Source organism: Tenrec ecaudatus, chromosome 14, assembly GCF_050624435.1.
Source record: "Tenrec ecaudatus isolate mTenEca1 chromosome 14, mTenEca1.hap1, whole genome shotgun sequence".
Lineage (NCBI taxonomy): Eukaryota > Metazoa > Chordata > Mammalia > Afrosoricida > Tenrecidae > Tenrec > Tenrec ecaudatus.
In genome coordinates, this window is record NC_134543.1 from 52,877,226 (window position 1) to 52,892,680 (window position 15,455).

At 40.7% G+C, this 15,455-nt stretch overlaps 1 protein-coding gene and 1 pseudogene across 2 annotated transcripts in view; one reads left to right on the forward strand and one right to left on the reverse strand.

Moving 5' to 3' along the window:
* The window catches only part of TXNDC16 (thioredoxin domain containing 16), a 90,793-nt gene that overhangs the window by 16,034 nt on the left and 59,304 nt on the right, over positions 1–15,455 (forward strand). For both annotated transcript variants that reach the window (XM_075531487.1, XM_075531488.1), the window contains one exon: positions 816–890. In XM_075531487.1, coding sequence (XP_075387602.1) covers positions 816–890 — 75 coding nt within the window. The remainder of the gene's footprint in view (positions 1–815; positions 891–15,455) is intronic.
* On the reverse strand, positions 9,560–11,559 carry LOC142426077 (RNA ligase 1 pseudogene; annotated as a pseudogene).

A 15,455-nucleotide genomic window follows, 5' to 3' on the forward strand; every position in this document is an offset into this window, starting at 1 on the left:
GTATCAACAGGATCAGGTAACAGGCATCAGAAGGCTCAAAATAAACAATCAAACAAAAAAACATGTTGAGAATGAGAGGGGTTGGAGCAGAGGCCCAAAACCCATCTGTGGACAATAGGACATCCCTTCACAGAAGGGTCACAAAGAAGGGATGAGTCAACCAGGGTGCACTGTAGCACCCATGAAACACAGTATTCCTCTGGTTCTTTGATGCTTCCTCACCCCCCACTATCATGACTCATGACCCCAGTCCTGCCTTTCAATTCTGGCTAGACAGGAGCATGTACACTGGTACAGATAAGAGCTCACGACACACGGAGTCCAGGTCAGAAAACCCTTCACGAACAGAAATGGGAGTAGTGATACCATGTGGATAGGGGGAAGGTGAGGAAGGGAGAATCGATTGCAATGATTGATACATAACAGCTGCACCCCACTCCCACCCCGAGGTGGGGATAAACAACAAAAACAGGTAAAGGGAGAGAGCGGTTGGTGTAAGATATGAAAATAATAATTTATAATTTATCAAAGGGTCATGACGGTGGAAGAGTGGGGGAAGGAGGGAAAAAACAGCTGATACCAAGGGTTTAAATAGAAAGTAAATGTTTAGAATATGATGATGGTAACATGTGTACAAATATGCTTGATACAATTGATGTATGAATTGTTATAAGAGCTGTAAGAGCCCCAATAGAATGATCTTAAAAAAAACAAAAACAACACCAAGCCAAACAGCTTACATCCTCGTATACTACATAGACAAGTAGAGAATGCAAAGGAGTTATTTTTCTAATGCATTTTTTAACTTTCCATAGGGGCACCATACTACTCAGAGAATTCCCTCCTGATACCCTGTTTGATGTGAACGCCGTCGTTGCTCATGTTCTCTTGTAAGTACCAAAGGGTCCCACTCATTTGTTATATATCTGTTGATTTTACTTAAATATCTATAATCTGGTAGAGTATTTTAGAGTTTCTGTACTATATTTCACATAAATTATTGACCTATCTCCCCCAAAATCTATTTGATTCTGACGCTTGGCAACCCAATGTATGTCAGAGTGGAACTGAACTCTATATTTAGAAGTAGATTACCAGGACCTCCCCCCCCTCTCCTCATCCCCGGCATCTCTGGGTAGATTTGAACTGGTAGCTTTTTGATTAACAGCCATTTGCTAATTGACTGCTCCATTTATGGTACTCCTCCCCCCAAATAGAGGGTCTATGATTTCTTTAATAGCATACAGAGACATACAGACACAGCAGGTGCTGTTATACAAAGTAGGAGATGACCTACTATACCAAAGTAGGAGATGAGCACAGCATCAATGTCAGGGGAAGCCAGCCCCTAACACATCATTACGGGTCCGGTAGGTGCAATTGTACAGCGATAATAAGTAAAGATCATAGTAAAGTTATAGAGAACATGAGAGATAGAAGTGAAATATTGAACTAAATGGAGTCAGACACGATTCATGGTAGTATGCTCACCTCAGCCCCACTTGGTGGTCCATGTGGAGGGAGAGAGAGAGATCTTTAATGCTAGCCCAGGCCTTTTATATTCTCTGGGACATGCAAGCTCCCTAATTACAGGTAAGGACATACGTCACTGGAAGGGGCTGTCCTATAGGTAATACAGTGATGAGAGGGCTGTGATCTAGGGACATACACGCAATAGGAAGAGGAGGGATTGGGGTTATACATGTGACAAGATGGGCAGATCCTAGGTTTAGGATAGTGGTTTAATTTTGACCTATTTCCTAGATCTCCATAGGAACCATTAGCAGTAGGGTGTCAACCCCACCTACTGGAACCAAATAGATGACTTCAGGCCTGTCCATTGTCTTTAACAGCAGGGAGTGGGGCCTACTGCAGTCTGGCAACTGATCGCCCTCAGGGAGGATGCCTGTGAGCATCTGACCCCCCCCCCCAATCAGATAGTTGTTTTATCTGTGAAGAGATGATATGAAATAAAAAGATCATCTTCATCACTGTCGCTGGGTTTTCTAAAAACTTGGCTTCATATTTTTATCCCAGTCTGATTATTTTCTGAAGTCTGTTCCTGGTAAGTGCACAAATAGTTCCTGTAGTTTCAGTACATACGTGTGTGCTTACTGAGACAAGCCAAAATCCAAACCCTCTGCCATCAAGTCAATTCCAACCCACAGTAACCTTATATAGGATTTCTGAGGCTGTAAATCCTTACTGGAGAGGTAGCCTCAGATTTCTCCTTCAGAGCAGTGGGTGGGTTTGAACCACCAGCCTTTTGGCTAGCAGTCCGATGCTTTTCCAACAGTGCCACCATGAAGGCTTTCTGAGAGACAGACTGGGTCAAAGTTTAATTTTTCTTGATGGTGTCTTTAGTGCTAGGGTTCAGGATTTTCCTGTAATCTACCCCTGCTGAAGCCTGCTATTCTGTTTGCTGACAGAGGTAGAAAGTAGAAGCCCTCTTAAGGACCCAAGTTCCCATGGGCGTTTCCATTAGCATTGCTGAAGCTTTTGTTGTCCAGGAAGACATTTGCTGACATAGATTGGCTTTGTTTTTAAAATGCTGTCACTTCCCTTTTCCTTCTTTCCCAGCCAATTCTTATAAAATTCTCATAAAAATTGAGTGAAGGTTAAACTACATAAAACTCAAAATTTACAGGTGAAAACTTGTGGCTCTTATTTTGCAGATGGATACTTTTAAATATTTCAATCCCAATAATATAGTAAGGAAAGATTTTTAGAAATCCCTGACAACTCTAAGCCCTGAGGGCTGTAGATTAAAATGCAAATTTTTACCTGATGAATGAAAGATGACCTTTAGAAGATTTGGGATTAAGAAAAAGGGTAAGACTTTAGAAAGAGAAGTAAAGTAACAGTCTTTTTTTTTTGGATTATCATATATCTAACCATTCTGAGGCCGAATCAGTTGCAGGCATAGGAGATTGGGGTACATTAACCTGAAAATGTTGATTGGGAGGTTGTACAATACGTAAAATTTACTGATGATTTGTTTCTCTACCTTACCTTCCATTGTGTGATATATGAACAGTTTTAAAATGTTTAAATCATTTTATTGGGGGCTTGTACAACTCTTCACAATCCACACATACATCCATTGTGTCAAGTACGTTTGTGCATTTGTTTCCCTCATCATTCTTTCTACTTGAGCCCTTGGTATCAGCTCCTCATTTTATAAATTATTATTATTTTGTCATATCTTATATCATCTGATGTCTCCCGTTACCCACTTCTCCTCTGTCCGTTCCCCAGGGAGGAGGTTATATGTAGATCATTGTGATAGATTCCCCCTTTCTCCCTCACCTTCCCTCCACCCTCCCGGTATCGCCACTGTCACCACGGTCCTGACGGGTTCATCTGTCCTGGATTCCCTGTGTTTCCAGTAGATATATGAACAGTTTCATCTTTTCTGATCACTAGTATTTCTCACTTTTAAGTTGTTACAATAATTATAGCTTCATGAGATTGTTGTGATGATCAAATACGGTAACTCATGAAAATAATATACTGAGTTTTACCCAGTATTCTGCAAATTTTAGCAGTATTTTGTGTGTGTGTGTGTGTGTGTATGAGAGAGAGAGAGAAGCTGGGAGTTTTATTTTTCAGTTAATAAAAGAAAATAATCTAAATTCAGGTATTTACTTTTGGTTTTGGATCACAGACAGTGCTAAGAGAAACAGGTTCATGTGAATTCCTGGTAGGACAGTTGGTTGGGGATATTTACCTTTAGGCAACACTTGCAAAAAAAAAAAAAGATCTTTCTTTTTAACCTGGTCATTGTTGACTCTTAAAGTCATCAAGTGAGGCAATAGGGAAGATTAGCCTGTACTGTAAGAAACAGTAAAATCTCATGAACTATTAAGGTATGGTCAGTCTTGTGATCTGATATTACTGGTATGTCAGACAATGGAAGGGTTCTTAAAGTATGTTAAGGACTTTAGTATTGTAGGGATTCTTTTAAAAGAATTCATTGTCACCGAATCTATCTCAACTCAGTTTCTGCTTAACATTTCATTCTATAACACATAGTTTGAGCCTGGGTATTTAGTTTTTTCAAGTATAATTTCCATTTTATTTTTTAAGTTAGTTTTTTCTCTTTTAAGGACTCAATATCCTTGGTGGAGGTAATGGGGCAGTATCTGTAGGATTAACTCAGGGTGGGGTTATAGTGTCCTCCGTGGCTTCATCAGACAGTGCCTGTCCACCTCTCTGTGACTGACACAACGCACACAATAATATAGTGTCACACACCATTTGGAAAGCATGTGTGCATTGAGGACACTCACTTCAGAAATGTACCTGATAATGGGGCCTCTACTATGTTTCAGATGGTGAACTACTTTTTTTCTAAATGTACTTTTATAATTGTAACTTAGGTCAGGGATCTACATTTCAGACCATCAACTCTGCACTCAACAATTCAAACCTCTCATCAATATCCAACCCTATATTCCACCCTACTCCACTTCCATAATTCTCCTTTAACTCTTTTTTTAAAGTCCTTTTATTGGAGGCTTGTACACCTCTTACCACAATCCATACATACATACAGTGTGTCAAGCACATCTGTACATTTATTACCCTCATCATTCTCAAAACATTTGCTTTCTACGTAAACCCTTGGTATCAGCTCCTCAGTTTTGCCCTACCTACCCCCTATCCCTCATGAACCCTTGATAATTTATAAATTATTATTATTTTGTCCTGTCTTGCATTGTCTGACATCTCCCTTCACCCACTTTTCTGTTGTCCAGCCCCCAGAAAGGAAGTTACACCCTCCCAGTATTGCCACTGTCACCACTGGTCCTGAAAGGTTCATCTGTCCTGGATTTCCTGTGTTTCCATCTCTTATCTGTACCAGTGTACATCCTTTGATCTAGCCAGATTTGTCAGGTAGAATTGGGATCATGATAGTGGTGGTGGGGGGGGAGGAAGCATTAAAGAACTTCAGGAAAGTTGTATGTTTCATCAGTGCTACACCACACCCTGACTGGCTCTTCTCCTCCCCACAACTCTTCTGTGAGAGGATGTCCAGTTGCCTACAGGTGGGTTTTGGGTCCCCATTCCGCACTCCCCCCAATTCACAATGATGTGATTTTTTTTGTTCTTTGATGCCTGATACCGGATCCCTTCGACACTTTGTGATCACACAGGCTGGTGTGTTCTTCCATGTGGGTTTTGTTGCTTCTGAGCTAGATGGCCACTTGTTTACTTTCAAGCCTTTAAGAACCCAGACGCTCTATCTTTTGATAGCCTGGCACCATCAGCTTTCTTCACCACATTTGCTTATGCACCAAATGGTGAACTTTTTAATGACCCTGTCTCCGGGCTGAACATGCTCATGATCCTTTTTGGCGTGACCATCATTTCTCCTTCCTTTTTTAGTTATCTCGGAAGTGAGGACCTGAGCGTGCTGGGCATTCTTTAGGAGATGTTACTGTAGAACTTATGGGAAAAGCTATTTTTTGGAGTTACTTTTCTCAAGTAAAAAAGATCAAGACTCTAACTCACTCTCTCACTCTCTCACTCTCTCACTCTCTAACTCACTCACTCACTCACTCACTCTCTAACTCACTCACTCACTCACTCACTCACTCACTCACTCACTCTCTCTCTCACTCACTCACTCACTCACTCACTCACTCTCTCACTCTCTCACTCTCTCACTCTCTAACTCACTCACTCACTCACTCACTCACTCACTCACTCACTCTCTAACTCACTCACTCTCTCACTCACTCACTCACTCACTCTCTCACTCACTCACTCTCTGACTCACGCTCTCACTCCCTCCCATAAAAAAAAAAGATCAAGTAGCCTACAATTATAAACATAGGGTCAAGTAGACTACCATATATATATGTTAACATTCACTTAGTTCATGGCCATATATTTTATCTACCGTAGTGGCTATGATTGGAGATTCTCAAGAAAGCATAGCCAGCAAAAGGAGAGCTTTTCTGGTGGGGAGGAGTAGGCCTTAGGTCAGAGTGTTCCCAGGTCATTTAACTCAATAAGAGAATTAAAATTTCTGTCAAGAGTTCATGAGGGAGGGGGAGGCAGGGAGGGAGGGGAAAAATGAGGAGCTGGTACCAAAGGCTCAAGTAGAAAGAAAATGTTTTGAGAATGATGAGGGCAACAAATGTACAAATGTGCTTGACCCACAAGGTATGTATGATGGATTGTGATAAGAGTTGTTTGAGTCGCCAATAAAATAATTTTTTTTGAAAGAGAATTAAAATTTCAAGCAGGTGTCCTTCAACCTGATTTTGTCAATATTTCTCTTTGGGAGAAGCAGCCCAGACTTGTGGAATAGATCCTAGAGATCCTTAGATGCCCTCATATTATGGAAATTAATATATTTTAAAAATATATTAGGGCTAGAAGCCATTGGGGAAAATCACAGAGATCGTTAGATGTTGAATGTCATTAGTTCTGATTATTATTACTTCGTGGATTATGACTATTTAACGATCTTTGGATGTTAGGCATTATAACCTCTCTGGGCTTATGACCTTATTTTGTAAAACGGGTTAACATGATAGTAGCAATCTTAGATAGTTGCCATAAAGATGAAACCAGACGGTGCTTTGCACAGGGCTGTTCGTTAGAAGCCCCAGCATCTGGGTCTGACTGGTTTTAACAAAGGATTCAGAGTGGCCATAGAAAATCTCAGGCATAGAAGAAGCACTGGATGACTGGACGAGAGACTGTCCAGCTTTGGATTACAGTGAAAACCACAGCACAAGACGAGTTTGGAGAGAAGGTGCTGCATTATTTAATTAATTTTAAAAAGCAGTTTTATTGGCACTTCACATATCACACAATTCAATGGTTCAATCACAATAAGAATAATTTCACATTCATTACCACAATCAATTTTAGAACATTTTCTCCCCCACCCCCACCCCATAGTTAAATCACTTTTAAATAGAGTTGTGTAATCACCATCAGTTCTAGAGAATGCTCCCTTCCCCCTCCCACGTACATTGTTTGCTCATTCAGCCCCCTCAGGCCCTGCATTATTGCTGAGTGTTGGATGCCACAGTTTGTGTTGCCTGCGCCCAGGGAGGGGCTACCCTTTATATTGTTGCTGTTTTCTTTGAAGCTGACTATTAATTGCTACCCCTGCTTCTTAAACTAATTCTTTATAACATCCTTGATGGTTTGCATCACTAGCTCCTGGCTCATATTTTCAGGAAAGTGATTCTGGGCCTTCCAACAGGGAGTCTGGATAAGCAAGTTTGTGGTATTATTAGCTTCTATACTAGAACTTAGAAAACTAGGCATCTCCAAAGCAAAACAAATTCAGAACTGGGCAGCCCCAAATTGACACAAGATGCTTAGTACTATGATTGACATGTGGTAAATGCTCAATACATTTTGGTTTTGCATTACCCATTTTTGCCAGTCTTTATTGAGAAAAGTAGGTTAGGGAGTTGTCTACTCCCTGATTTGATTTTTGAAACAAGTAGGCTAGAGGTACAGAGTAAATAAAGGTAAATGAGTAGATGTAATTTCTAATCCTAGAATGTTTGTAATTGTCTAATTGAGCTCACTAGATAGTATATTTTCAGACAACTCAAGAGTAATGCTGAGCCTATTATCCAACATTTATAAGCACCTACCAGCCCAGATGGTCACTGCAACTCCATTACCAGTTGTTAATTCTCTCCCTTTCATCTGGTTAGTAATAATATAGTTTAGAAAGCTCTAGCCTTAGTGTTAGAAGACTTGGATTTGAATCTCCACTGTCTGGGACATATCTCATGGACTGTTTTCTCTCTCTTTCTCTCTCTCTCTGTCTGTGTAGAAATAAGACCTACCTTCTAAGAATATTTTTGAGAATTTAAGTGAAAATACCTAGCGCATAGTAAGTACTGTTTAGTGAATATTTATTTTTAAAAGACTTTGGAATTATAGGAGATCAAATTGTACATTTAAAATTTTGAAGCATTCTAGATAATAGTTTTGCCCATGCCATATATTGGGACAGAACTTTTAGGGTGTTCATGAGGTCCAAATGTTTTAATTAATACAAAGGTGCCATTTGTCTTTTGGTCTTTGACTTTCCCAGGAGTGCAGTTTCCAGAGGCAATGTTGCATGTGATGTCACAATAGTTTAAGTACAGAAGCAGATAAGATAATCCATCTGTTTTATATTTAGTCCAATATTAAAGAGATGTGCAAAAATATAAAACAACCAGCTTCTATAACTCTTCTCACTAAACTTTAACATTGTTTTTAAAATAAAAATAATCCTTAACAATAAACAAGTGGCCGTCTAGCTGAGAAGCAACAAAGCTCACGTGGAGGAAGCAAAAGAAGCACACCAGCCTGTGTGATCACGAGGTGTCGATAGGATCAGGGATCAGGCACCAAAGCACAAAACATCATATCATTGTGAATGAGGGGGAGTGCAGATTGGGGACTCAAATCCATCTGTAGGCAACCGGACGTCCCCTTACAGAAGGGTTGTGGGGAGGAGAAGACGGGTAGTCAGGGTGCAGTATAGCACCGATAAAACACACTACTTTCCTCTAGTTCTTGAATGCTTCTTCCCGCCCAATATCATGATCTCAATTCTACCTTACAAATCCGGCTAGACCAGAGAATGTACACTGGTACAGATAAGAACTGGAAACACACGGAATCCAGGAGAGATAAACCACTCAGGACCAATAATGAGGGTAGTGATACCAGGAGGGTAAGGGGAAGGTGGGGTAGAAATACAAGGATCTATATATAACCCCCTCCCTGAGGGATGGACAACAGAAAAGTGGGTGAAGGGAGAATCAGACAGTGTAAGACATGACAAAATAATAATAATTTATAAATTATCAAGGGTTTGTAAGGAAGGGGAAAATGAGGAGCTGATACCAAGGGCTCAGGTAGAAAAAACATGCTTGACACTATGGATTGGGATAAGAGTTGTATGAGCCCCCAATAAAATGATTTAAAAAATAATAACATTTAAAAATATCTGTTTTCTATATTGGCAACTATTGATAGATAAAATCTTCCTAAATTCCTTGAGAACCTCAATAAATCTTGAAGATCTGAAGAGTCCCTGAACCAGAATCTTGAGAACTTACGTGTTAGGGAAAAGTGCTACATTTTCTGGACAGGGGAACTCGGATTGGCTGATTTCAGAGATAATTTAGTAGATATGGCACAACTTTCAAAAATCCAGGTTTAGAATATCAGAAATATTAAATATTTCAAGGGTAAGTAAAAAAGTATTGCTACTATAGTTCAAGTTCAGACATTAACGGATTATTTCGTTTCCTTAGTCAGATCTGCTTAAACATATCTCTGCAATCAGAGGATGGGTGCAGATAAGTTCTCTAAGTAATATACTTGTCTTAGTCTCATTAGAATATCTTTTTTTAAATTTGCAACTGGAGGATTTATTTCATTAAATGCTAGAGACCATATTGATACATTCAACACTGAACAATAGGAACCTTAAGCTACCTCTACCTTTTAAACATTCAGGATATTCAGGATCCAAATATAATAAAATGAAGACTTATTTAAATTGTATTTCCATTTATACATCAAACATTATATCTTTGAGCCTACCAAATTTATGATTATCTATTTTAAAAAAATAATTAAAAGGACAATTAGAATCAAAGGCATAGTCGTATTTGTGTAGGTCCATGTTGATGATGACTGGTTTTGAATTCATGTAAGTATCTGTAATTGGCCAACGTAAACTAAGATGATGGCGGTGGACCTTGATTAAACAGCCATCGTTGCAGTGCCGTACAGTTCCTTCAATTCTGCCCTCCCTGCAACCTTCAAACCATGACAACAGATCATTGTGGTCCAATGTCTGCAGATTTCTCACTTGGAATGCTCCATGTGGAATAAGAAGATGTAATGAATGCTTCTTGCTTCCTAATCCATATGGGTTTCCATTAATGTTTGTCCCTATAAGTTCCAGTGTTTGTTCCAGCAGATCTGATAGTGATACTGCACTAATTTCCACAAGTTCTGGATCATCAGGATGATGCTTCAACACCAGAGCAATTTGAAATTCTTAATTAACTACAGAAGAATGCCAGCAATATTGTTTGTTGTTTTTCTCTACTGGTACCCAACCAGGAATGTGTCCATTCTCATCAGGGACAGGTTTTCCATTTAACAGTTCTATTTCTTTCACTGGTAGCCAGTACTCTGGAACAGACTTGAAGTCCTCCTCAACATTCCACAAAAGTTCTTTTGAATATTTTTTAGAATGTTGAAATTTTAAAAATCTTTTTTCAGCTTGTTTGTTGGGTTTTCTGTCTAGCCTCACCCAAAGATGTGGTGGGCCTGATGCTCCCCCTGGGCGGAGGGCTCCTCTGCACGGAGCCCAGGCGCCTCATGGCGGGCTCAGAAGGCACTGGGAGAAAATCACCAACTCGTAGCCACCGCACCCTCGACACTCCAACTCGCGCAGCCCAGCCGGAAGGCTCATTAGAATATCTTAAAAAACAAACAAACAAAAACAATGGTCCAGCCAAAACAAGGACTTCTGAGGGAGCCTAGTTAAATTCAAGGCATAGAGGTCACAGATTAATTATATTGAGTGTTTTTTAAGATTCCAATCAGGTCAGATTAGTATATTTTCCTGAAGGACATAGAATGGATGGGGGTTATTACGAAGAAGTTTTAAGAAATTGAAAAAAAAAAAAAGGAAGACTACGTTGATAAGAAAAAGGCCTGGGAAATTGTGCCAAGCAGTTTTTTTTCCATCACACAAATACACCTGCTCATTCTTTGACGGTAGCAATGGCTGTCCTATGAGAATTTCATTTGGAAAACCTACTCTAAACAGCTTATAGCACTGTTCTTGCCCCTTCAGGCTTCTTTTTTTAAAATCATTTTTATTGGGGGATCATATAACTCTTATCACAATCCGTACATACATCAATTTTATAAAGCACATTTGTGTATTCATTACCTTCATCAATCTCAAAACAATTGCTCTCCACTTAAGCCCCTGGAATCAGCTCCTCATTTCCCCTCTCCCTTTCTCTTTGTGCTTCCCCGCACCCCCGCTTATGGACCCTTGATAATTTATAAATTATTATTTTGTCATATCTTACTCTGTCCGATGTCTCCCTTCACCCACTTTTCTGTTGTCCATCCCCCAGAGAGGAGGTTATATGTAGATCCTTATAATCGGTTCCTCCTCTCTACCCCACACTCCCCCCATTCTCCCGGTATCTCTGCTCTCACCACTGGACCTGAAGGGATGATCCATCCTGGATTCCCTGTTTCCAGTTCCTCTCTTTACCAGTAAGCATCCTCTGGTCTAGCCAGATTTGTAAGGTAGAATTGGGATCATCATAGTGGGCAAGGGGAGGAAGCATTTAGGAACTAGAGGAAAGTTGTATGTTTCATCATTGCTATATCGTACCCTGACTGGTTTGTCTCCTCCCCATGACCCTACTGTAAGGGGATGTCCAGTTGCCTACAGATGGGCTTTGGGTCCCCACTCCACACTCCCCTTTATTCAAAGTGATACGATTTTTTATCCTTTGATGCCTGATACTTCATCCCTTCGACACCTCGTGATCACACAGGGTGGTGTGCTTCCTCCATGTGGGCATTGTTGCTTGTGAGCTAGCTGGCCACTTGTTTACCTTCAAGCCTTTAAGACGCCAGATGCTATATCTTTTGATAGCTGGGCACCATCAGCTTTCTTCACCACATTTGCTTATGCACCCATTTGTCTTCAGTGATCATATCTGGGAGGTAGCACACAATGATATGCTTTTTTGTTCTTTGATGCCTGAAAGCTGATCCCTTCGGCACCTCGTAATCACACATGCTAGGGTGCTTCTTCCATGTGGGCTTTGTTGCTTTTGAGCTAGATGGCCGCTTGTTTACCTTCAAGCCTTTAAGTCCCCAGATGCTATATCTTTTGATAGCTGGGCACCATCAGCTTTCTTCACCACATTTGCTTATGCACCCACTCTGTCTTCAGCAATGGTGTCGGGAAGGTGAGCATCATGGAAGGCCAGTTTAATAGAACACAGTATTCTTGCATTGAGGAAGTACTTGAGTGGAGGCCCAATGTTCATCTGCTACCTTAATACTAAACCTATAAATATTTGCATATAAATCTATTTCCCCATCTTCATATCAATATATTTACATATGTACATGCCTTTATTTAGACCTCTATAAATGTCCTTTGCCTCCTAGCTCTTTCGTCCATTTCCCTTTAATTTCCTCTTGTTCCACTATCCTGCTCAGCCTTCATTTGGGTTTCAGTAATTCCTCTCGGTTACATTACCCTTGATCATGCCCTACCAGGCCTCCTACACCTTCCTCACCACTGTTTTGGATCACTTGTTCCCTTGTCCCTGGGTTTATTAGCAACGCTTCCTCCCCTCCCCCCTACTCCCTCTCTTCCATGCCCCCTGGAACTTTCTGTCTCGTCAAACTTCTGTTTAGTCCCCCAATTCAAAGAACATTTCAAAGGAACACAATTTTGAGTCCCTTTAAGATGTCAAAACTTTCATTTTGATGTGGTGTAAATTCAGAAGCACTGAATTTTTAAAGGGAAGATTAGAGAGATGGAAACATTGCTTTCAGAGGTGTATAGACATTTATGAAAGGTATGTTGAGAAAGCAAGAACTGGGAACCAATAGAGAGGTCAGCAGGGCTGACCCCAATCCCAACTACGTGGGTACTCCCTACCCTCCACCCCAGAGGAATGCATTTCAGAGGACAACACTAGAGCTGCAGCTCAGAAAGTGGGGCGCGTCTGATGAAGAGCGAACGAAGAGAGGGGAGGGTAGAATACACTCGGCCCACCAAGCCCTGAGAACAGTCTTCCGGCTCAGAGCAGCCAATGCACAGGGAGAATCACAGGGCAGCCCCATCACGAAACAGGGCAACGTGTCCCTCACTGACACATAGTGCTGAGGGGACAGCGTTAGGGACATGGTGTGGGAGATGTGCCCAATCCGACCCCACTGAACTGGGGTGAATACTAAGGGTGTACAGCAAGGGGAGCAAAGTAATGAAGTCTTTGAAGATTGCCGAGGGTGAACGTGGGGTCCAGGGTGTGGCACCCCAGCAGACTCAACTGGAAAACACTCATAAAGGTTAACGGACAGACCTGGAACTGTTTGAGGGCTTTTCAGTTTTTGTTGTTGGGTTTTCTTTTTCTCTTTATTTTGTTGTATTAGCTGCTGTTGATTTATTTTTTTGTTTTCTTTTTTGGTTATGTTTTGCTTTGCTTTTGTACGTGTTATTGCCTATGCATGTCTATCTGGACAAGATAGGTGGGATGAACAATCCGGAGGAGAGATCAATGAAGCCAACGGTTCCAGGGGAACACAGGAGAGGATGAGATAGAGGAAAAGGAGGAGAGTGCTCACAAACCCAGGGACAAGGGAAGAATAAGTGATCTATAATTGATGGCAAGGAGGGAATAGGATGCTGTGGGTGGGGGCTCGATCAAGGGCCATCTAGCCAAGAGGAATTACCAAAACCGAATAAAGGCTTAACATGATACTGGGATGGGAAGAAAGTAAAAGGAAATAGAGGAAAGAACTGGGAGGCAAATGACATTTATAGAGGTCTAAATACTGGCATGTACATATGTAAATACATTTATATACAATGATGGGAATAGAGCTATGTACATATATTTATTTATGAAGTATTATGGTAGCAGATGGACATTGGGCCTCCACTCAAGTACTCCCTCAGTGCAAGATCAATTTGTTCTACTAACATGGCACTCTGTGATGTTCACCTTCCCTGACACAATTGCTGAAGACAAAATGGGTGCATAAACAAATGTGAAGAAAGCTGATGGTGCTTGGCTATCAAAAGATATAGTATCTGTGTTCTTAAAGGCTTGAAGATAAACTAGCGACCATCTAGCTCAGAAGCAACAAAGCCCATGTGGAAGAAGCACACCATCCTATGTGATTTCGAGATGTCAATGGGATCTCAGGTATCAGGCATCAAAGACCCCAAACAAAACAAACAAAGCATGTCAATGAGAATGAGGGGGAAGAGCAGAGTGGAGACCTGAAGCCCATCAGTAGTCAATTGGACATCCTCCTGTCAGAATGGCCACAAGGAAGAGACAAGCCATTCAGGATGCATTATAGCACTGACAAAACATACAACCTTCCTTTAGTTCTTTAATGCTTCGTCGCCCCCACCCCCCGCCCCACTACTATGACCCCAATTCTATCTTACCAATCTGGCTAGAGTAGAACATGTACACTGGTACAGATAACAGCTTGAAACACAGGGAGTCTAGAACAGATGAACCCTTCAGAACTAATAAAGGTAGCAGGATACAAGGAGGGTAAGGGGGGTGAGCATGAATGAGAGGAGACCGAACACCATGATCGATGTATGGCCTCCATCCCAGGGGGACAGGCAGCAGAAAAGTAGGTAAAATGAGACAGCAGTCAGTGTAAGACATTAAAAAAAATTATTAATGGTGGGAGGGAGGGGGCAAAATGAGCTGATGTCAAGAGTTCATGTAGAAAGAAAATGTTCTGAAAAAGATGAAAACATATGTAAAGATGTGTTTGACAAAATGGATACATGTATGGGTTGTGTGAGTTGTACGAGCCCCTAATAAAATAAAATAAAAATTATAAAAACAAAAAGATATGTTGAGAATAGTAGCTTCACATTTTGATTTGATTTTTCCCCACATTTTGGTATCTTTGTTTAATAAAGGTTTCTAAGATTTTTTAGCAATATTTTATTTATTCTCCTCTATCTACAAGTGCATTCTGTGTTGACATATATTTTTACGGCCATACTTTGATACGACCCAACAGAGAAAGTTTGTCGGAGGACAATGACATTTAAACTGAGAAGTGTGGGTATGAAAAGGAGCCAGAGAATAGCTTCCAACAAAAGAACTATGTGTGTAAAGGTCCTGAAGTGTGGAAGAGATCTGCCCGTTCAGTTCTTACTTTCAGTTAACTATTGTAACATGAGGTTGGAAAGGCAGGCAAAGTCCAGGCCATGTAATACTTTGGAGCTGTGGCTATTAAGTCAGTAGATGAGACGTGTGAAAGATCCTGATTTTTTAAAAACTGAGAGATCTGTGAGGTGTTTCTTTGGCTAGACTAGTTGGTGAGTGCTGCTTAAATTCATTGAGGTGGTTGGGATGGAGTAAGCAGAGGACAATAATGAGAAAGAAACGTTTGCAAAAAAAAGTTTTATCTAACTAAGTATATGTGCTAACCACAGGGCTAATACAAATGCAGAGGTTGATTGCTTTTAAGAAACTGGCTGATAAAATTGGTGACTGGCAAGTTTAAAACACATAGGTCTGGTGACTAATTGGAAACTCCAGAAGGGTATATATAAGGGGGCTTCAAAAAGTTTGTGGGAAAAAGGGGATGAAATGAAAATGAATTTATCCATGAACTTTTGGGAACTCCCTCATGTGTTCAGT